Source organism: Narcine bancroftii, chromosome 7, assembly GCF_036971445.1.
Source record: "Narcine bancroftii isolate sNarBan1 chromosome 7, sNarBan1.hap1, whole genome shotgun sequence".
Lineage (NCBI taxonomy): Eukaryota > Metazoa > Chordata > Chondrichthyes > Torpediniformes > Narcinidae > Narcine > Narcine bancroftii.
Genome location: NC_091475.1, coordinates 23,773,060 through 23,795,281, shown reverse-complemented (window position 1 = coordinate 23,795,281; position 22,222 = coordinate 23,773,060). Strand labels below are relative to the sequence as shown.

General features: G+C 44.3%; 1 protein-coding gene across 1 annotated transcript; it reads right to left on the bottom strand.

The window, feature by feature from the left end:
* Nucleotides 1-698: 698 nt before the first annotated feature.
* On the bottom strand, nt 699-22,005 carry LOC138738592 (splicing regulator RBM11-like). Its single transcript, XM_069889115.1, has 5 exons — nt 21,640-22,005; nt 11,821-11,983; nt 10,746-10,827; nt 8,684-8,789; nt 699-5,200 (listed from the first exon to the last, which is right to left on the bottom strand). Exons 1-5 carry the CDS (start codon nt 21,730-21,732, stop codon nt 4,889-4,891), a joined length of 756 nt encoding a protein of 251 aa, XP_069745216.1. The 5' UTR covers nt 21,733-22,005; the 3' UTR covers nt 699-4,888.
* Between the last annotated feature and the right edge of the window lie 217 nt (nt 22,006-22,222).

Genomic DNA, 22,222 nt, shown 5'->3' with positions numbered 1-22,222 from the left:
ATAAATTACATTTTGAACTTAAGCCCTTTCTCAAGGTAGGATTCAAAGAGTTTCGATCCTGCTGTTACCTGACTCTTGAACGGACTTGTGGGTTGATGAGCTGGATTGCACACAAAACAAACGTTCTTATTGTACTTGAAGATAATAAACTGGAATGTAATAAAGTCCATCGTGTGCAAGAAGTGAAAGTTTGACATTACAAGCCTGTGATTACAAGACTTTGATTGCTACAGGGTTCCATGACAGGGGTTCAGCAGGTTGGATGATCGTGATAGGTTTATTGTCATATACATTGTACAATGTATAGAGAAATTCTAACATACTCAGATACTTGATAAAATAACAACTGCAATGGTATATGTTAAAATTAATTTAAAAGAGGTAATAAATACAAGAGATATTTATAGTTACCGTAGTGTGAGAATAAAAGTATTGGCATTACAATAGTGCAGACAGCCCTTTTGTGACATTGGAGCATTTCCTGATTAGTGTACTAAGAGGAGGTTCAAGAGCAAGAAAGCTGTTGGAAACTGCTCTTGAACCTAGAGGTTTCTGATCTTCAGACTCCTATATCTTCTGCCCGAAGGGAGCAGTGAGAAGAGGATGTAACCTGAAGGGGTGTGGGTCCTTTATGCTGTTGGCTACCTCTGAGGTAGTTCCTCACACAGATGTCTTCAGTGGATTGGAGGTTGGAGCCTGTGATGGACCTGGATATGTTTGCCACTTGCTGCAAACTTCTGGGCACTCAAATTCCCAAACCAGGCAGCGAAACGTTTCACAGGGCACCTATAAAGGTTTGACAGAGTGTTTAGTGGTGTGGTTGTGGTATTGTTGAAGCTTGAGAGCGATGTGTTAGGGCGGCAAAGCCGTTAGTGGTTCAATTTCAAAAGTTCTTGGAAAACTGAAACCAAGTGGCCCCAAATTTCTTATTTTTTTGCTAGCAGTTTCCATCATGAAGATGACTCTTGACATTGAGCAAGACTTCAGCTTTTAGACAAAGACATACATACATCTTGGTAACAGGCCCTTTTGGCCCACAAACCCATGTTGCTCAATTACACCCAGTTAATCTATAATCCCCAGTACATTTTTTGAAGGGTGGGAGGAAACCAGAGTTCCCGGAGAAGACCCACAGGAAGAACATACAAACTCCTTACTGTGCTGGATTCAAACCCTGGTCCCAATCGCTGAAGTTGTTACAGCGTTGTACTAACTGTGCCACCCTTTACCAGTCAATCTTACTTTTGAATTTCTCTGAAGCCTTACTCATCCCTCTTGATGGAACCTCCTCCAACCTTGCAAAGCTCAGAGATAAACCTGTGAACTGCTGACGCTGCAATCTTGAGCAAGCCATGAAATGCTGGTGGAACCCAGCTGGTTGGACTCTGTCCACCTTTCTCTCCAAGAATGCTGCCCTCCTCTCTGAGTTCCTCCAGCAGTTCACTGTTTGCTACAGATTCTTCCTCCTTAAATGAGACATGTTCATGCAATGGTCAAGAAAGTTTACAAACACCTCATCTTTATCAAAGACTCAGGAAGTTTGGCATGTCCCCAATAACTTCTTCAAGAGCACCATCAAAAGTAGACTTGCTGGGTGCTCCACAGTGTGGGATGGGAGCTGCTCTGCTCAGGAAGATGCTGCAGAAGGTATAGAATGCAGCTCAGAAAATCACACAAATGCTACCATCCATGGGCTCCATCTACATTTCCCACTGCCTGGGAAAGGCACCCACATTAAAGGACCTACCACACCCTGGAGACATTCCCTCTTCCCAATGGGGAAAAGGCTCAAGGGTATAAATCATGCATCTACAGGATTTGAAGAGTTTCTTCCTTGCAGCTATCAGGCTCCTGATTGAACTCCACAACAGTGTTCTCAAGCTGCCCTTGCTTGGAGCTAATTGATCTTCCTTGTCATTGTAATCCCACACTCTGTAAACAGTGCTCTTTACACAGCTGTGTCACTGTTAGAGATAACCTGTTAGACTGCTCATAGAAGAACCCATCTCACTGTACGAGGTATAATGCAACAAATCTTTAACTTTAAGGATATATTTGCTATGGAGGGAATGCAATGCAGATGATCAGGACTGGTACCAGGATGGTACATTTACTGAATGACAAGGGGTTTGGGAGACTGGAACTATGTCCTCCTTCTAAAGAATATCAGTGAACTGCACAACATTTTTTCAAGCTCCACCGGCTGAAGACCGACTGGAAGGATGCTCCGTCTGAATGGCTCTCAGAATAATGGGTAAGCTACTCAGGACTGAGATAAGAAATCTCTTCTCTCAGATGGTGGTGAATCTCTGGAGTTCTCTATCCCGCAGGGCTGTGGAGGCTCAGTCATTGAGACCATAAAAGAGATTGATGGACTCCAGGACATAAAGGAAATGTGCCACAGTTGGATAAGATGACAGGGCAGTTCACACCTGAAGGCTGAGATTACAACCTCTGCAAGATGATCTTCATACCCATGCATGTGGACACACACACACACGTAGGCAAGCAGATGCACACACACCCGCACTCACAGAAACATATCCATGCCTACTCACTCTTTCTCTCTCACACACAGACACAAAAAATAATTGCAGCTTTGATGGAATCTTCACAATGTGGTTACAAGGTCCCAGTGCACTACAGGTCACAGAAGCCTGTCCATTGTGTTACAATGTCCTGCACCCTGTGACCAAGGCAAACTTACCCACTCGGATAGCTATGCTCTTGATACACGAATGCAGGGAAACTTTCACACTATAGTTACAATATATTAAACACCTGATTAAAAACGGAAATGGAATGTTGGCCTTTATTGCTAAAGGATTTGAGTTGAAGGTTAATGATGTATCATTGCAATTACTTAGGTCTCCAGTGGGACCATTCTGGAGTGCAATTTTGGACTCTGTTCTGATCTATTAATGACAGAGAGAGAAAATTGCAAATATTCATTGGCGCAGTTCCAGGCATGATCTCATACGAGGAAAGATTGTGCAGATTTTTTGCAGTTTAGAAGAATGGGAACATTTCTCTGAAAAACTTCTTTCATTTGCACTGTCAATAAAGAAATTGAATTCTCCAATTGGTCAGGCACAATGCTATTACAGCACCAGCTACTGTGGTTTGAATCTGGCGCTGTCTGTAATGAGTATGTACATTCTCCCCGTGTCTGTGTGGTATTCCCCCACCTGGTGCTCTGGTTTCCTCTCACTCCTCCAAAAAGGTACAGGGTTGGTAGGTTAATTGGGCAGTATAGGTTTAAATTGCCAAAATCAGCTTCTATTGTGCTATAAATAAATTTAATTTACATTTTGTAAGCGAATGGGGTTGGTGCCTAACATGAACCTCCTCTACGGAGCAGCACCACCACCTTCCCCCTCCCTCCAATGTAAAATTAAAGCACTGCTTATATTACCTAGACACTAGTGACACTAGGCTGTGGGTCACATTACCTCATTTGGGGGGGGGCAATGGCCGCGAGCGGGTGGGGTTGTTACAATCCCTTGTTTTGGGGGGGCAATGCCCATGAATGCTCATCCTTGGCATTGAAGTTGGGAAGAGCCAAAAATTATTGGACAAATGGTGGAGAGACAGGTAGAAGGAGGGGCTCTGGTGAAGTTGGGGAGGAGTTAGAGAGAAAAGAACAAGAGTTGGTAGAGATGGAATCAGTGGAACGAGAGAGATGTTCATGCCGTCAGATTTAAGGCTGTCCAGGAGGAATATGAGGTGTTCTTCCTCAAGCTTACATTTGGCTTCACCCTAACAATGGATGAGACCGAGGAGAGATACATCGGTATAGGGATGGTTGAGAGGATTGCAATGGTTGGCCAACTGAAGTTTAAGCTTAGACCCAGACATTGGTGTTCGGTGAAGTGGTCGCCCAACCTGAGTTTGTAGAGGAGATTACACTAGGTAGTCTGAATGCAGTAGATAAGATTGGACGGTGTGGATGTGAAGCTCTGCCTCAGTGGAGAGGTCTGTTTGGGATCTTGGATGGAGGCGGTCGTGGGGGGGGGGGGGGTGGGAGTAGATTTCAGGACATTACAGTGGGAAATGCCCAAGGGCTGGATGTATGAGCACCATCAGAGCGAATGCTGAGTCCGTCTCCAATGAAATAATTTTCCTTCTCTGGTGACAATACCCAGGCACCAAGGGCCTTTCCCCACTGTGGCTGGAATACATCCTGACTTTGACTGAAGCCAAAGAACATTCTGAATGAACTGAGACCTGTTGCATTTAATTCAATCAAGTGACAAGCAGTACTCTGGCTCAGATTTAATGGGTGAACTTGACCAGTTTGTTAGCAGCATAACTTACCCTGGAACCAGAGACAGACACTGAGCATACACCACCTTCAAATGCATTTGCTCACCAGTTGGAGAGAACTGGTGCATTTCTCTCTCTGCTTCCCTGTGTGCAGGAGTTAGTCACCTCTCAATGCTGCACCAGTCAAAAAATCACACTGTGAACTGATGCAAGAGAAAGAGGTATGATGCACAGCTCACTCTTAAATTCATGATTTCAAACTGCTCCCATGAGTAGCAGTGGAAACAACAGTCTGCAGCTCTGCTCCTCTTCTTCTGGCATGTCCCATGTTTTCAAGGGACATTATTTTGCAGAATAACTGGCTGAGTCTTTCAGATGATCCAGACTTCTTTTGCTCATGATAACCTTGTGGCCTTTGGTCATGCTCAAGGGTCAAGGCTCCCGAACCCCGTCCTCTGCCAAATGTATCACACATAGATCTATACCACTTGGCCTGGGTAACATCAGAATGCTCATGTCAGAGAGGTCTGACTGCTCACGCACCAATCAGGGTAGTCTCCCGAGAACCCCTTGCCTCTCCCTCCACACTGTTCTCCCCTCTCCCCCATCACTTCTCCCGCTATCAGTATTTCTTCTTCTTGGATTTGTGCTTCTTGTACGCATGCTTGCTGAAGCCCTGGAACTTCTGGCTCCGGCTGTCGCTGTCACTGTCAGATGCCATGCTCTTGTCGTCGCGACTGTTCCCGTGATCAGTGTCCCGGGGCTGCCAGCTGTCCTGGGGAGGAAGGCATGGCCTGGCTGCAAAGCTCTGCAGCGGACTGAAGTGGGGAGCCTGTGGCACCACATCCATCTGTGAGGCAGCCTGGTAATACTGCTGCTGTTGTTGAAGCATCTGGGAGTTGAAGTGATACTGCTGCAGTGCATAGGAATTCATCTGTAAAGAAAAGTGGAGGAGTGAACCCTGCAGACAGCTAGGGCTTGGGTGAATAATGGGCCAAATGCAGGTAAACAGTAGTCCAGAATTCCAACTTGGTCAGCATGGATGAGCTGGGTTGAAGGGCCTGTCCCCTGCTGTATGATTTTCTGACTCTAAACCCACTGAGATCTGCCTGTCTTGTCCCCTACTCCTGTCCTTCCCCACCCTTTAGAGGGTTCAGATCACACTCAATTGTAGGCATATGTCATAAATGACCAGATCCCCTCCACAAGCACACTTTAGAACCACAGGGAGCGTCATGCAGCCCTGCACTTGCTCTAGAGATTATTAATGAAATGGTGAGAGATTGCAGTGTGCTATTGACTACTGATATGCGAGATAAGAAAGAGATAGTCTCTAGATGGCACCTTAATACATTGCTGTTAAAAAGGCTGGATTTTTGTAACTTTATTCGGATCCAAATAACTATGTTCTATGAGACCAACTATAATTCCACTGTGGATAAACTTCTTTTTTGGGACATGTTAAAAACATATTTGGTTCAAAAGGGGAGCACAAAAAATTTTATTTCAAAAATGTATTCCTTACTTCAGGCAGGAAGCCTTAAACAAGAGCCTGATAAATCAAGACAAAGGTGGGAATCAGATTTGGGTATAGAAATTGATCCATTTTGCTGGTCTGACTTATGTCAGGGCACTATGTTTAACACAATTAATGTATCAGCTGTGCAATATATAACTTCTTGCATCAGCTATACCTTATTCCACAAAAATTACATAAATTGAAATCGGAAATATTAGGCCAATGTTTTTGATGTGATCAAGAAATACGTACTTTCTTGCATTCAACCTGAGGCCTTTCTGGGAAGATTTGGGTAATCTGGAAAAAATGACTGGAATTCAATATCCTCAGGTACCTGAATTATTTTTTATTGGGGAATTTGGAAGACGCAAGACCTAAAATGAAACTGTCGAAATATCAATTAAAATTTGTTAAGTTTGCTTTAGCAGTGGCCAGGAAATGTGTAGCAGTTACTTGGAAATCTGATTCTCAACAATCGCTGGAAGATAGAAATGCATAATTGTGTTCCCATGGAGAAGATCACCTATAACCTCAGAAACAGGATGATGTATTTTCAGGAATACGGAATTCATACTTAAAGTACATCGGGGTAAATCTTCAATGATTCCCCCCTCCTGTCTCTTCCCCCTGGTGCTCGAAGCCAATCTTTTTCTTATTCTTTCTCTTTTCTTCTTTCTGTTTGTTTCTTGTTCTTCTTCCTATTATCTTTCTCTCCTTTTGGTTCAACATGGACAGTGAATTTACATTTTTGTAGTATTATTGTAACTTTTTAAATAATAATTGAATCACATGTTGACTCGTTTTCTCACTTACTTTAAAATCGACATGTGGATTAATATTTTTATTATTTTGTTAATATTGTTGATATTGATTTTTTAAATTATTCTTCATTTTGACCTCATATTGATTGTAAATTCTCAAAACAAAATATTCCAAAAAAAAAAGATTGCAGTCTGTTGTGCAGGGTGACTTGTGAATGCTGGTGCACCTGGACACCTGGTCGTTTCATCAGAAGGCTCGGGAGTGCAGTGGGAATCCAAGGGGAGGGGAAGAGACATCCTTATTCCTGCAGTAAGTAACACAGAGCTCCCTCTAATGCAGCCATTCTCAACGGGACCTGTATGCCACCCTCCTCCCCTATCCTACCTTGGGGACTGAAATCATGTAGTTGGTAGGAGAGAAGTACGGAACAAACCAACTAAACTTGACTGCTTCACAGGGAGGGGGGGGGGCCATAAACTCTGAATAGAGACCATAGCCAAAAAACGGTTGAGAATGGCAGGTCTAGAATTGAATCGAACTCAGGTTGCTGGCGCTGTAATAGCGTCACGCTAACCATGTGGTTCTGCAAGACTTTTAAGGAATTTTGCACACACAAAATATTCTTTACATTACAATAGTAAATAGATCATAGAATATAGAATAGTCCATCAAAGGAACAGGCCCTTTGGCCCTCAAGTCTATGCCAAACATAATTACCCAAGTTAAATTAAAACTGCTGCTTGCACATGATCCATATCCCTCTATTCTCTGCGGATTCGTGTGTCTATTTAAAAGCCTCCTTAAAATGCTCCCATTGTAGCAGCTTCCTCTACTACCCCGTTAGCCCATTCCAGGCTCCCACCACATTTGCCCCACACATCTCCTTTAAATTTCCCCCATCCTTCCGCCTTAAACATATGTCCTGCATTTCAGATATTTTGACACTGATGAAGTGTCGAGATGTCTGAAAGATAGCATATCTTTTTCCATGCCCAGAACACATGGTGGTGACTCTTAGGTAGAAGGAGCAAGGATGAATTCAACCATTGTGATTGGAAAAATTCACAATTCCTACCCTTCTCCAAGGCTCACCAACCAGTTTCCCAGTTTCTTGTTCCTGTCTTCTAACTCTGCACTGTTTCCAATTTAAAATTCATGTCCTTCACTCTCATTCCCTATTATCTCCATCAGCTCCAGAAACCTTGAATCCACTGGATCTGGGCTTGAGAATGATCTTTCTTTCATCCAGAAATGAGGATGAGTCAGTTCCAAGATGTTAATCCTCTCCCTCACACACTCCATGTTTAAAGACTTTCTATCCAACCTCCTTCTCTGCTTTGGCTTTGATTGTGAAGACACGCAAGAGACTGCAGATGCTGAAATATGGAGTAAAAACAGGAGGAACTCAGCAGGTTGAACAGCAACAGTGGGAGCAAAGGAACGGTCAATGTTTCAGGCTGAACCCTTTATCAAGGCTTAAAGTGTGGAGTTTGGGTGGGAGAAGGGAGGAGAGAGTCAATGTAATGAGAACAGAGTGGGAGGAGGATTTGGACAGGAACCATTAGGGGATTGGTGAGCCAAGAAGGGTCAGTAGTGAAGGGTAGATGAGAGATAGGGAGGAACACCCACCTTTGTCTCCACAGCACCCTCTCTATCCATCTCTAGCTTCCCCTGGTATTTTCCTCCACAACCTTTTTTTCTTTTGTCACTCTTTCCCTTTGAATAACAGCTGCCAATTAATGACCACCACCTCCCCATTTGTCTCCTCCCTGGTTCAGCAATGCCCTGTTTGCCCCTCTCCGACCTGTCCTCATTCCTCTAGCTCTCTCCCCTCTGCGCTCCCAGTCTGGATGAAGGGTTCCTTCCAGAACACTGACCCTTCTTTTTCTCCCACCGATGCTGCTTGACCTGCTGAGTTCCCTCAGCTTGCCTTTGACCATGTCCTGGAATCCTAATGTGAATTCTTCCCTGACCAAGGTCTTGGCATGCTTCCCCAATGAAGCGGAGATGAAAAATGGGACATCATGGAAGAAATGCAGCCCGTGTAGCAGAGACTGGATGGCTGCCCACAGACAGGCTTTGGACCAGATAGCCTTCTGGACTCCAAGTCCAGCAGTTTCATTGCTGTATACTCACGATAGCTTGCCAACAGTAGGGGGCGGGATTGCTGAGGCTGTTGCTCATCGAGTACGGTGGAGCGAGAAGCAGAGAAGAACTTGGTCCATCTTGGAATTGAGGGCTCCTGAAGTAATAGATGGAGAATACATCATCATGAGACATAATGTGGACTGTACATCTACCCAGTCTTGTGAGGATGGTGGGGATGGTGAGGTGGACATTGGCTCTCCCTATCACTATTGTGCCAAAGCTTGTGGGCCCGTATGGACATGTGAACTGTGTGGTGGTTCTTCACTTCAAGCTACTAGACTTTTTAAAATCTAAGTGTACGAAAATGTAACTTGTCTCCGCTGTGACTACTGTCTAGTTTTTCATCTTTTACTGTATGGTTTTCACTGTTTTTTTATTCACTATATAGCTCTGTGTAGTTGTGTTTCAGTCTTGTGTAGTTATTTTTTCTTTTTTGTCTGGTGAAGGAATGGCATAGTTCATACTGGTGTTCATATGTAGTTTACCCATGGACCCAGTTGGGAGTTCAGTAGGTTAAAAAGTTAAAAATGGCCAGAGTCCAAAGGGTTAAATCAAAGTTCTGGCACATGGGCAAGTTACATAAGGACAGGACTTAAAAGGTGAATTGTAGGGCCCTGGAGAGTGATGTAGAACAGTGAGACTTGGGGGTACAGCTACATGGCTCCCTGAAAGTGGTGACACAGGTTAGCATGCTTTCCTTTTGCTGTCAAGGTATTTTTTTACAGGATTGGTGGGTGGGGGTCATGTACATATTACACCTGTACAAGAAACATTGGTGAGACCCCATCTGGAGATTGGACGCAGTTCTGGTCACCCAGCTGTACGAATTATATAATCGAGATGGAAGGAGTGGTGAAATGATATATAGGAGTGTTACTGGACAGGTGGGGTTGAATCAAGGTCGAGGCCGGATGGGCTGGGATTTTTCCCCCTGGAGTATAGGAAACAGAGGTGGGACCTTACAGAGTTTTATAAAATCATGAGGGGTATAGATAAAGTAAAGTCGAAGGGATGCTTCAAATTGGATTAATTTAGAAATTAATTCTACTAAAAATATTCTCTTATTTCAATACTTGGAGCACTATTACCTTTTTCAGCTTCTAAGTTAATCGATAATATAACCATCTACATAACAGAAACAGGCCAATTTGGCCCTATTAGTCCGTGCCGAACATCTTCTCCCACCTAGTCCCACTGACCCTCATTTGGTCCATATACCTAACCAACCTTTCCTTGAATATTAACATTGATCTCACTTCTACCACCATTGCCGGAAGTTCATTCCAAACCCCCACCACCCTCTGCGTGAAGGAATTACCCTCATATTTTGAGAATCTGGTTTCAATTTAGAAAATCTTTGAATATCATAGATTTTTACTAGCTAGCCCTAAATTTAATTTTTTTTCTCACCTTCTGTGCAAGACTCGGCTTTTAATGAATGGTTTAAGTCCTGTCAAGATTTATTTATTGATAATAATTTAGCCTCATTTGTACAACTATTTTCTAAATTCAAACTACCCAAGCACGACTTTTTAAAATACCTACAAATTAGGAGTTATAAAATTTTTTTATTGCTGAGACTTCCTAGGACATTTGTATAAATACTATCGGGATGATTCATAAATTTAAACTGAATCAAAAAAAGCTGCTATCAGCTATATATTATTTATTATTTTAATAATAATAATACAGTACAATGCAATACAGTACAATTGTCGACAATTCCCTAGACAAGATTAAAAAGTTTTGGAAGTAAGATCTTCAGCTTTCATTTTCATATATTACAAGGGATTTTAAAATGAGTAAACTTCTTTTTAAAAATTTAATATAGTACATCGAGCCTACTTTTCTAAAATTCAATTGGCTAAATTCCTCCCTTCTGCCCACTCCCTTTGATCTTCCAATTACTCTACGCTTCAACAGTACTCAATTTGTCAGAGAACGATCGGCAGACCGTTTAACCGGGTGAGACATCACACTGAAAACCTCCAGCATGCATGCAGACACCAGATCGATTCCCCTTTAATCAACAAGAAATGTTTCCACGTACCTGGAGTTGTCTTGTGGTGCTCGACACAGAGTGTTGTCAGCGCCCAGGTATGGCACACTTGAGTCTGTGGTGTGGGAGCTTCCTGCAATGCACACACACATTCACACATACCCTTCCTGTTACCTACAAATCAGTATGTTTTTGCTAAGCTGCTCGATGATGATATGCTTCGGAAAAGTTTAAACTTCCAGGTTTTAACTTTGTGCAATGGCTTCTTGTTCTATGCCCTTCAGCTCTTCTCAAACTGTCCCAATCACCAATGTGACCCTGTGCAAGACACAAATGTGCTGGAGAAACTCAGCAGGTCATTCAGCATCCTTAGGAAGTAAAGGGTGACCAACGTTTCAGCCCTGGGCCTTTTGTCAGGCCTGAAATGCTGGTTTTCCTTTACTTCTTATAGACACTGTGTGATCTGCTGAGTTTTTCCAGCATGTTTGTGAATTGCACTTGACCCCAGCATCTGCAGACTTTCCTGCTTAAAATCAATGTGGCCCTACTAGGATGCCTTGACTCTGATGTACAACTTCATGCTGAAGGCCGAATTTCCTTGCTCTGTTTCTTTCACAGCTTTTGAAGGAATTCAGAGACTGCAGGCCATTTCATGGGTGGGCTTCAGACACATGCAGGAGGTGAGTGAAAGGAAACACTCCTCTGGAAAGGGAAACATTGTGTTCTCTTTCAATGCCAACATTTCAGGGGAGGGTGGAGGTGGTCTACAAATTCATCCTCAGTCTATGCATAGAATTCACTGCCAGCCACGGTGGTGGAGGCAGGGACAACAGGATATTTTAAAGACTATTAGGTAGACAAATGGAGCTGGGAAAAATGGATGGTCAGTCGGGAAATTCTAGGTCGTTGTTGGAGTGAGTTGTTAGGTTGGCACACACACACGCCGATTCCTTTTCAAAATTCAGAATCTGCCTTCCGTGGACAAAGATTGAAGCAGAGTAAGGCGAGCAGCCTCCACCATACTAAGTGCTGATGGAACGCAAGGACATTTTATCCCAGTGACTCTCATTAAGATGGAATCAGCACAAGCCCACTCCACTGAAAGTGAGTTCATTGAGTGACGTACCCGAGCGATACTGCAGATTCAGTGGTCTCCCGTACAACCGGATCCCGTTCAACAAGGTGATGGCATATGGCACGGACTCCGTGTGTTTGAAGCAGACGAATCCATAGGTCTTCTGTCTGCCATCCTTATCTCTGGCAATGTGCACCTTGGTTAACGGGCCAGCCTGGAATCGTAATAAAGCTTCACTGAGTATTAAAATATATTTTACATTTATACATCCAGCATGGTAACAGGCCCTTTCAGCCCATGAGCTACCCAAATAACCCCCATATGTTTTGAAGGGTGGGAGAAAACCGGAGGAAACCCATGCAGACATGGGGGGGAATGTGCAAACTCCTTACAGACAGTGTGGAATTAGAACCAGGGTCATTGCACTGTAACACCATTGGGCTAATCGGTACACTAACTGTGCCACTCCACCATGAATTTATAGTCAGAGAATTTAGTGTCATGAATATGTGTCACGAAATTCGTTGTTTTCATAAATTACATTAAAAAAAAGAGTACAAGAGAAAAGTGAGGTAGTGTTTGTGGTTCATTGTCTGTTTCGAAATCTGATGGTGGAAGGAAAGAAGCTATTTTTGGACCACTGAGTGCTTGTCTTCAGGCTCCTATACATTCTTTCCGATGCTACCAGCCTGGGTGGTGGGGGTCCTTGAGGATAAAGGTTGCTTTCTTCAGACACCACCTTTAGAGTGAAGACTAATGCCCATGATAGTGCTAGCCTACTTCACAACCCTATGTAGCCTATTCATGTCCTATCCATTGGCACCTCCATACCAGACAGTGATGCAACCTGTCAGAATGCTCTCCATGGTTCACCTGTAGATGTTTGCAAGAGTCTTTGATGACATACCAAATCTCCTCAAACTCCTCATGAAGTATAGTCGCTGGTAAGCCTTATTCGTGATTGGATTGACATGGAGGCCCCAGATCTTCAGAGATGTTGACCCCTAGGAATTTGCCTTATTCGTGATTGGATTGACATGGAGGCCCCAGATCTTCAGAGATGTTGACCCCTAGGAATTTGAAGTATTTAACCCTCTCTACTGCTGACCCCTCGATAAGGATTGGTTCTTATTTTCCTGATTTCCCCCTCCTGGTCCACAATCACAATGACCACGTGTAAGCTTCACTGAATTTTATGTGGCTCCACCATGGAATTACTGTCGGAGAGTTCGACAGCATGAAAACTGGCCCTTCAGCATGCTGACCAAGGTAGTCCCATTTGCCTGCATACAGCTTACACCCTTCTAAACACTTCCCTATCCATCTACTGGTCAAACTGTCCTTTAAGTGTTACAATTATCTCTTCCTCTAGCAGTCTGTTCCACATAACCACTGTGTGTAAAAGGTATACCTCAGGTCCCTGTTAAATCTTTCCCCTATCATCTGAATCTCTGCCTTCTCAGATTCATAATTTATTGTCATGAACATGTCTCGAAACTATGGTTTTTCGATTCCTCTATCGAAGGAACAGATGACAGCTGTTTACCTTACCCATGCCCCTCATGGTTTTATAAATCTCCATTATATCCCCACTCTCCCTCCTATGCTCCAAGGAGAAATGTCCCAGCCTATCCAACCTCTCCTTATAATTCCAGCCTCCATCTAATCTAGTTCAATGACATCTTTCCTTTGGTTGGGTGATCACAACCTTATCTAAACCTCCAAGTATGGCCTCACCAATGACTTGTGCAGCACAACACTCCCCGATGAGTTATGAATAGGGAGGGAAGAGAGAGGTGATGTCCACATCAGCCACCACATGATGCCATGCCCATGGTCTCCACTGCTAAAGTCAGGGTGGCCCTTGAGTGGGTAAACTCCCAGAGAATGAGTAGCCCAGACAGCTCTGGAGATGCTGAAAAGACCAGCTGAGTTCCTCTAGTATTTTGGTGTGTTTACTACATTTACAGCATCTGCAGCCTACTGTATTTCACTCAGCTCTGGACAGGTGTATTGGAAAGGGTTGTGGCTGTCACATGACAGGACTGCCCCCTACCTAGTCAGAAGACACACCAGCTGCCAATCAAGGTTTGGTTCTGCCCCACCCATGAGCCATTAACTCTGCTAATAACCTGGGTTGGACCCTCCAGCACTATAAAAGTGCCATATTCTTTGTTCTCCCTCTTTGCCAGCAGGCCATCTTGCTTCATTCAAGGCCTAGAAATGTGGAAGGGTGCTGGAGAAACTGTTGGTAAGATGTGCACTGTTAAAAAGGTTGTGAGCATTTAATTTGTGTCCCTTGTAGCATAGAGTCAAGGGGTGGTGGGGCATTGTATTGATTGATTGTATTGTAATGCATTGTACTGTATTGATTTTTCCTTGATTATTGCATGTATCCAATTCATTTTATGTGTGTGTATATACTTTGTTCCCATGCTATTTTTCCCACGTTCATTATTAATTGTACACGTTTCAGTGCTGTGTACGTATGTGCGCACGCGTGCTGCATCTGCTACCATTTCCCACACTTGCCTTTTGCAAATAAAATCCTTCACTACCAAAATTGTGCATCCATGGTCTTTGCCTTTGAGTCCTACCAAACCTGTTTCTTCACTCACATGACCTGCATGCCTGTGCAGATCAACTGGCATATGTATTCACAGATATCTCTAATCTCTCTTGACAACAGGACAAAGTCCCCACGCTTCAAGGAGGCCACCATCACACCAGTACTGAAGAACAGTATAAAAGTGGGCTGAATGATCACTGATTGGTGGATCTGACATCCACCCTCAAGAAGTGCTTTGAGAGGCTGGTCAAGGCTCACATCAACTCCAGCCTCCTAGCCTTGACCCACTTCAATTTCCCCATTGGCGAAATAGATTCACATTTTCCTGGCTTTCCACTCAGCCCTGGAAATGGATGCTTTTGCCACCATAATCCCCATCAAATTCGTTTCCAAACTTCAGGATTTAGGCCTCACCACTCCCCTCTGCTATCGAATCTTTGACTTTCTAACAGCCTGCAGTCAGTGAAGATGGGGAACAACATCTCCTCCATAATCCTCAACCCCAGCGCTCCTCAAGGATATGTTTGCAGTCCCCCACCACACTCCCTCCAACACCTATGAATGTTCAGCTAATACTGATCCATCTCCATCTTCAAATTTACTGATGACCACAGTAGTGGGCCAGGCATCAAATAACGGTAAGATGTAATACAGGAGATTTGAAAGTGTAGTGGCATGGTGCCAAAATAACACCATCTCCCTCAATGTCAATAAGATGAAGATGACCAGGGACAAACTTCACACCCTTGTTCACATTAATGGTGCTGAAGTCAAATGAGTAGGATAGCTTCTAGTTCTTGAATAAAAGGGTGGCATGGTTAGCATAGTAGTGGGTGGCACAGTAGTGTAGTGTAGTGGCAGGTGGCATGGTTAGTGCAGTGCTTAGCATAATGCTGTTACAGAGCCTGCAACCTGGGTTCGAATCTGCTGCTGTCTGGAAGGAGTTTGTACATTCTCCCTATGTCTTTGTGGGTTTCCTCTGGGTATTCCAGCTCCCCCAACCTTTCAAAATGTACAGGGATCTTAGGTTATTTGGGTGGCACGAGTTCGTGGACAGGATATTTAAAAAAAAAATTTAAATATTGTCAATGACCTGACCTGGGACAGTCGAGGAACATACCTCTACCTTAAAAGACTGAGGATGTTCAGAATCTCCCTCTTGATCCTCAACAACTTCACCAGGTGCACCATTTAAACAGACTTGCTGGAAAAATCAGAGTGGAATGGGAACTGCAGAAGGTGGTGAATGCAGCTCGGAACATTACACAAACTTCCCTCTCCCTCCAATGACACCATCTACACTTCCTGCTACCTGGGAAAGGCAGCCGACACACACTGAAGGACCCATCACACCCAGGCCCACTCTCTTCTCCCTCCTCCCACTGGGGAGAAGGTTCAAGTGTGAAATCACACTGGAGAAAATTACTTACAACTTAAGGAAAAAAATACAACAGTTTCTTCAAAATTTGACAACCGTACCTAAAATTCCACGGGAGCCCAATTATAGTGTGGACCATCTTGCCTTGCCACCCTACCTTCCCTGTCTACCCCTCAATTGGTGGGGGTGGGGGTGGGGGGCCCATCCTATCCAACCAGGACAAGTTAAGAAAAAGAAAATAGCCTGAGCTGCCGTGACGTGGCAAGCCTTTGTGGTGAATGTCCTGAATGCTGCGTGTAACTGGTTGGTTGTTAAATGTTAAAGATGGAGGGTGTAAGGTGGGTGGGGGCGGGGGGGGGGGGGGCAGGGGATAGAAAAAGCTGGAACTCTACAGAAAACCTTGTACAGAAATGATAATTGTAAACTGTAATCAATGTTGGTGTTGTCAACATTAATATCGATAAGATTGATAACTGCTTAAGTTTGGAAAATCATATAAAATATTCAAAAAAGTGTGAAATCACACACCAACAGGCTTAAAGACAGTTTTCCTGCTGCCATTGGGCTCCTGAATGAACCACACAACAGTACTCTCACGCTGCCCTTGCTTTGGGCTAAATGACTTTCCTTTTCATTGTAATCCCACACTCTCTAAATTGTACTCTTAAACGGCTGTTTGAATGTTAGAGATTCATCGGAAAAATGTGGAAGCCGAGGAGAGGTTGGAGAAGAGATTTACCAGGATGTTGCCTGGATTGGAAAATTAATCATATGAGGCAAGGTTAGCAGAGCTAAGATTTTTCTCTTTGGAATGAAGAAGGAGGGGTGACTTATTGAGGTCTACAAGATAATAAAAGGTATGGATAGGGTGGACAGCCATCACCTTTTTTCCAGGGCACGAGCAGCAAACACCAGAGGACATATGTAAAAAGAGATGGGAGGGAAGTTCAGGGGAGACATGAGGGCTAAGATTTTTATGCAGAGAGTTGTGGGTGCCTGGAATGCATTTTCAGGGGTAGTGGTGCAGGCTGGAACGATAGAGGCATTTAAAAGATGCTTCGACAGGCATGTGGATGTAAGAAAAATAGAGGGTTATGAGGTATGGAAGGTTTTGGTTTTTTTTGAGTAAGTTTATATCGATCGGCATATATTGTGGGCCTGCATTTTGCTGTAATGTTTTATAACCTGTTAATCTGTTCACAGAAGAATCCTTCTGGGTATTTTGTGACAAATCAAATTAGAAACATGCAGCGCAGGAAGACACTCAGTGTTCCTCGCAGCCACCCGCACTCCTGCAAGCTTTTCCCTTTGACTCAAATCAATTTGCTTCTGAAAGTCACTGTTGTTATTCAACTTCAAAATCTTTTGCAGATCAGCATGGGAGACAGAAATGTGATCAGGTTTTACATTGTAAGTGCTTCTTAGAATGGTAGAATTCAATAGTCATAGATTTAAGATGCTTGAACTTTGTGCTTTCCACAGGGAGTTTAATTTTTCAAAAAATGTAGACAGACATGGCCCGTGCCACCCAAATACCCCAATTAACCTACAACCTGTTTGTTTTGAAAGGTGGGAGGAAACCGGAGCATCTGTTGGAAACCCACGCAGACACAAAGATAACGTACAAATTCCTTACAGACTGTGCGAGATTTGAACATGAATCACTGGCACTGAGTAATAGTGTCGCACTAACCATATCGCCCAAGAGTTACTGTGATCTGGGATGGTGGTGGATGCAGGTTTGAGGTAACATGCACAAAATTTGAAAAAGCACATGAGGCAGCACATGTGCAGTTTCCCCACCAGGAGTGAGAGAGAAGCAACGGAGAGATCCTTCAGAGTTCCCATAAAAACACACAGAAATGCTGGAGAAACTAGCAGGTGTCACAGCGCTCATAGGAGGTAAAGATATATTACCAACGTTTCGGGCCTGAGCCCTTCTTCAGGATATGCTCAAAGCACAGGAAGGCATCAGAATATAGACTGGCCAAGGTTGGGGGTTAGGTTTATTTAGGCCTTCCTGTTCTTTGCTTTTTCCTTGAGGAAGGGCTCAGGCCCAAAACGTCAGTAATGTCTTTACCTCCTATGGACACCGCGAAACCCGTTGTGTTCCTCCAGCATTTCTGAGTGTTTTTACTACAACCACAATGCCTGCAGACTTTTGCGTTTCACTCAGTTACAGTGTCCGTGGACTCCACCACCTCTGATATCACTGCCTCTTGCACTCCTGTATCCCTCTTAGGTTAAAATGTCACAATGACTGTGCAGCCCTAATGAACATCCTGAAAAGGATATGATTCCACCTGCATTGAATTCGTCCATTTTTAATGAATGAAGATCTACCGGGACCAATGCCTGAAGAGGGCGCACAAAATCAGTGAACCGGTGCGGACTCGAAAGGCCAACATGGCCTGTTTCCGCTCCGTAAATGGTTATATAGATGTTATATAACTGTGGACATTTTTGGCACTGCCAGTATAACATTACCCATCCCAAACTGCTCCTGGACTAAGAACTGTCAACTGCAGGCAGAAGCACTGAAGAAGGGAATTGACAGGGTTAAGGTGAGCTGGAATATTTACCAAGCTCTGGTCATGGAAGCCCATCTGATGTCCTTCAATAGCAAGGAAACGAGGAGACCCTCAGGTCTACATTCCCAACAGACCCTATCTCGTGTTTCCTCAGTTTGTGTAGGCTGTTCCTGCTCTTGTATTTTGTACTCCAATTTCTCAACAACAACCCCCACCTACACTGGACAACAAATGTTTTTCAAAAAGTTTGCTTCCTGAAAATAAAATTGGGGATTACGATAGACAACTTCAAACTGAACACAAAAATAATTTCAGATTTGCTGTATCACATAGGAAGTTGGAGAAATATTAAATTAACTTTTATTGAATTTAGCATGTTTAATTGCATAATGATGCGGTCACATTGCATTAGTTCAACTGAACTAAAAATGTATTTCTGCTGCTTTTCATTTGCACTCGTGATCTGATGCCTCTTGTGTCGGTATCCAACAATAGTCAGCCAGTGTTGATGGATTCCAGTTGCCTTGATACAGTTTTTACATGGTCGTTATGTCCTGGTGAAACCTTTCACCATATTCATCAATGACTGCACCAAGATTGCCAGGGAAGAAGTCCAAGTGCGAATGCAGAAAACGAATTTACAATGACATTTTGTACTTCATGGTTTTGTATGCTCAAAGGATGTTAAAAATATGACAGGAAATAACAAAAATAGGTTATATCTTAAAAAAATGTGTGATAGGAAAATTTTATGATGATTTTTGTGATCAGCAGCCAAAAATCCATAAAATACACCCAAATTGTCCAGTGTTATAAAGTGCCTTTCACAATGCTTCACCACTCCATTATTAAAATTGGATGTGGAGTACATTGCTTAGCCACATATGCAGTTTTACAGAAGAGATGTGGCCATGGTATTGGTGGGGAAGTCCACTGAGTTGTCCTTGCGGATGAAGGCTGCCCATGGTGGAAGTAATGGAAATGGGGAATGAGCAGGCCAGAACTGGAATCACAATTAGGTTTATTGATATGAATGTGTGCCATGAAATTTGATGTTTTGTGGCAGAAGAATTGTGCAGAACAAGGTGCAAAATTACTATAAATTACAATTCCATAAATACAAGATTTAAAAAAATAAATAACAAGTGCAAAAAAGAGAAAATGTAAGATTGTGCCTATGGTTCATTATCTGTTCAGAAATCTGATGGCAGAGGGGAAGAAGCTGTCCATGTGCCACTGAGTATTCATCTTCAGGCTCTTGTACCTCCCTCCTGATGGTAGCACAGTGAAAAGGGCATGGCCTGGGTAGTGGGGGTCCTTGAGGATAGAGGCTGCTTTCTTGAGACACCACCTCTTGAAGATGTCCTTACTGGAATGAAGTCTGATGCCCATGATGGCGCTGGCCAAGTTCACAACCCTCTGTATTCTTTTCCTGTCCCGTGTATTGGCACCTCCATACCAGACAGTGATGCAACCAGTCAGAATGCTTTCCACAGTACACCTGTAGAAATGTGCATCTTTGGTGACATACCAAATCTCCTCAAACTCTGAACAAAATATAGGCACTGGTAAGCCTCACCATGATTAAATCTACAGAGATCTTGACCCCCAGGAAATTGAAGATTCTTTTCCTCTCCACTGCTGACTCCTTGATGAGGACTGGTTTGTGGTCTCCTGGCTTCTCCTTCCTGAAGTCTACAATCAATTCCTTAGTTTTACTTGCATTAAGTGCAAGGTTATTGTTGTAATATCACTCAACTAACTGATCTATCTCCTCTCTGAATGCTTCCTCATTGCTGTCTGTGCTTTTACTGAAGGCTGTGGTGTTATCGGGACATTTGTAGATGGCATTTGAATTGAGCCTAGCCACACAGTCATGGGTGTAAAGAAAGTAGAGCAGTGGGCTAAGCATGCATCCTTGAGGTGTGCCTGTGTTGATTGCCAGTGAGGAGGAGCTGATCTGCATTGACTGTGGTCTTTTGATGATGAAGTTAAAGATCTAAAGCAGAAGTACCGTACATACTTCAAAAATTCACCTTAAAATCAGGGGTCATCCGATACAAAGAGTCTAAACTTTTTACCTTGATGGTGAAGTCACAGCTGCTCCAACGCAATCTCGCGCATGCGTTGTTAGTTATTTGAGAAGTCTCATCGTTCCTCCGCATGGGCCATCTGCCTAGTCCAACTGGTGTCCACTCTGTACAGGCTTTAAGTGGCCTATTACAGGAGCCGACAGTAATTTATTTTAAAATACCCAAATAAAATTCAAACCTTTAAATTATAATTTGTAATTAAAATAGTGTGACTTGCTTTTAGCAGCATCCACTGGTCAACAGTATGTACCAGATTTGGTGGGTCTGTCTTATACAAAGGGTATTAATCAAAACCAACATTTCAGTTGAATTTTTGACGGTCATCCTACACAGAGTCGTTCTATACAAAGGTAGGTAGGAAGATCTTATTATGGACATACAGAGACCGCAGACTCTGGAATTTGAAGCCCGACGCAATCTGCTGGAGGAACCCAAGGGTTGAGCAGAATCCATGGAAGGCATATTTATTGGGTTGTTCCACTTCCAAGCCTGCTATGTTAACTGACCATGGATGCTTCCTGGCCCTCTGAGTTCCTCCAGCTTCTCATTGTTCACGTAAGATTCCAGCATTTGCTGTCATTTTGTTCCTTTTAAATAATAATACTCTTTGTTATTCCTCCTGGTCAAAACTTTCATTCATAACCAGCGCCAGATATGTTTATTGGAAGAGGGTAATGGGGGAGGTTGCTTAACAGAGAGAGGGATTAACTCTGGCCAGGAAGGTAGCAGGGAGGGAGGGTGTAAGGGGTTATCTGGGGGCCCACATGAGGCAATGATTTTTGTTGGCAGTGCAGATGGTGGGGGAGCAGCGAAGGTATGGCAGGGATGTGGGGTTTCGCAGTATGGTGATGGGGAGGAGTTTATGGAGCAAATGGGGCCAGCGAAGGTGCAAGGGGTTGCTTTTTCAGGGAGGAGTACAGAGAAGGGTGGTAGAGAGGGAGGTGCGATGGTGGGGGTGGTGGAGTTTGTTGAGACAGGTTGAGGATGTGGGGTGGTGGTGAGTATCCATGACTGGGGAGCAAGAGGGGGGCCAGGGCCAAGGCCAGAGCCAAGGGGCGGGGTCAGGGCCAAGGGGCGGGGTCAGGGTCAAGGGGCGGGGTCAGGGTCAAGGGGAGGGGCTACACTACATCCAAAGCCAACAGCACTCCCTCCAGATTTGCTCCCTACCTTGGCAGAGGGTTTTTTTCGGGGGGGGGGGAGGGGAAAAGTCCAGTTCTTAGAATCTCCCGGGTAGGGAAGTTGTCGGATCCCGGGGGGGGGGGGGGGTTGTATCCGCTTCCTGGGGCCCCGGCCCTTCACCTGCAGGAAGAGTTCGAACAGGATCTCCTCCCGGGCGCCGCTGTCCAGGTTGCCCACGAAGATGGTTCTGTCCGCCTCGTCCTGCTTACTCATCGCCCTCCGGCCCCCTCCGGCCCGGGCCCAGGCCTCGCCGCCTCACACCGCAGTCCGGCAGCAGTAGGCCGATCGCCGGTCGCGGATGAGCGGCTGACATCCTCTCAGCCGGCAGGGGGCGCCGGAGCCCGCCGCGGAGATCCGACCTTCTCAGCCGACTGGGCACTGGAAGGAGCGGGTGGTGTTGGTCCCTCCCATCCGACAGGGAGCGTTTGGGCACACATTCAGGGCACCAAGTCCTCCCTGTCCGATCAATGGCCCCTTCAGTGCGGCACTGACCTTAATTCTGGCCATGACGTCCTGCAAACAAAGAAAAACATTTAAACAACATTGTTGGGTTGTGACTGCGATGGGCTGAAAGGGGTCCTGAGCTGCATCATTCTTGGTGCAGCAGATGCATATAACACCCCCCCCCCCCAACAAGGCAAAAAACCCCCCAAAATTATTCTTAATTCTTTACGCAGCTTTCCACCTGTCCTTGCCACCATTA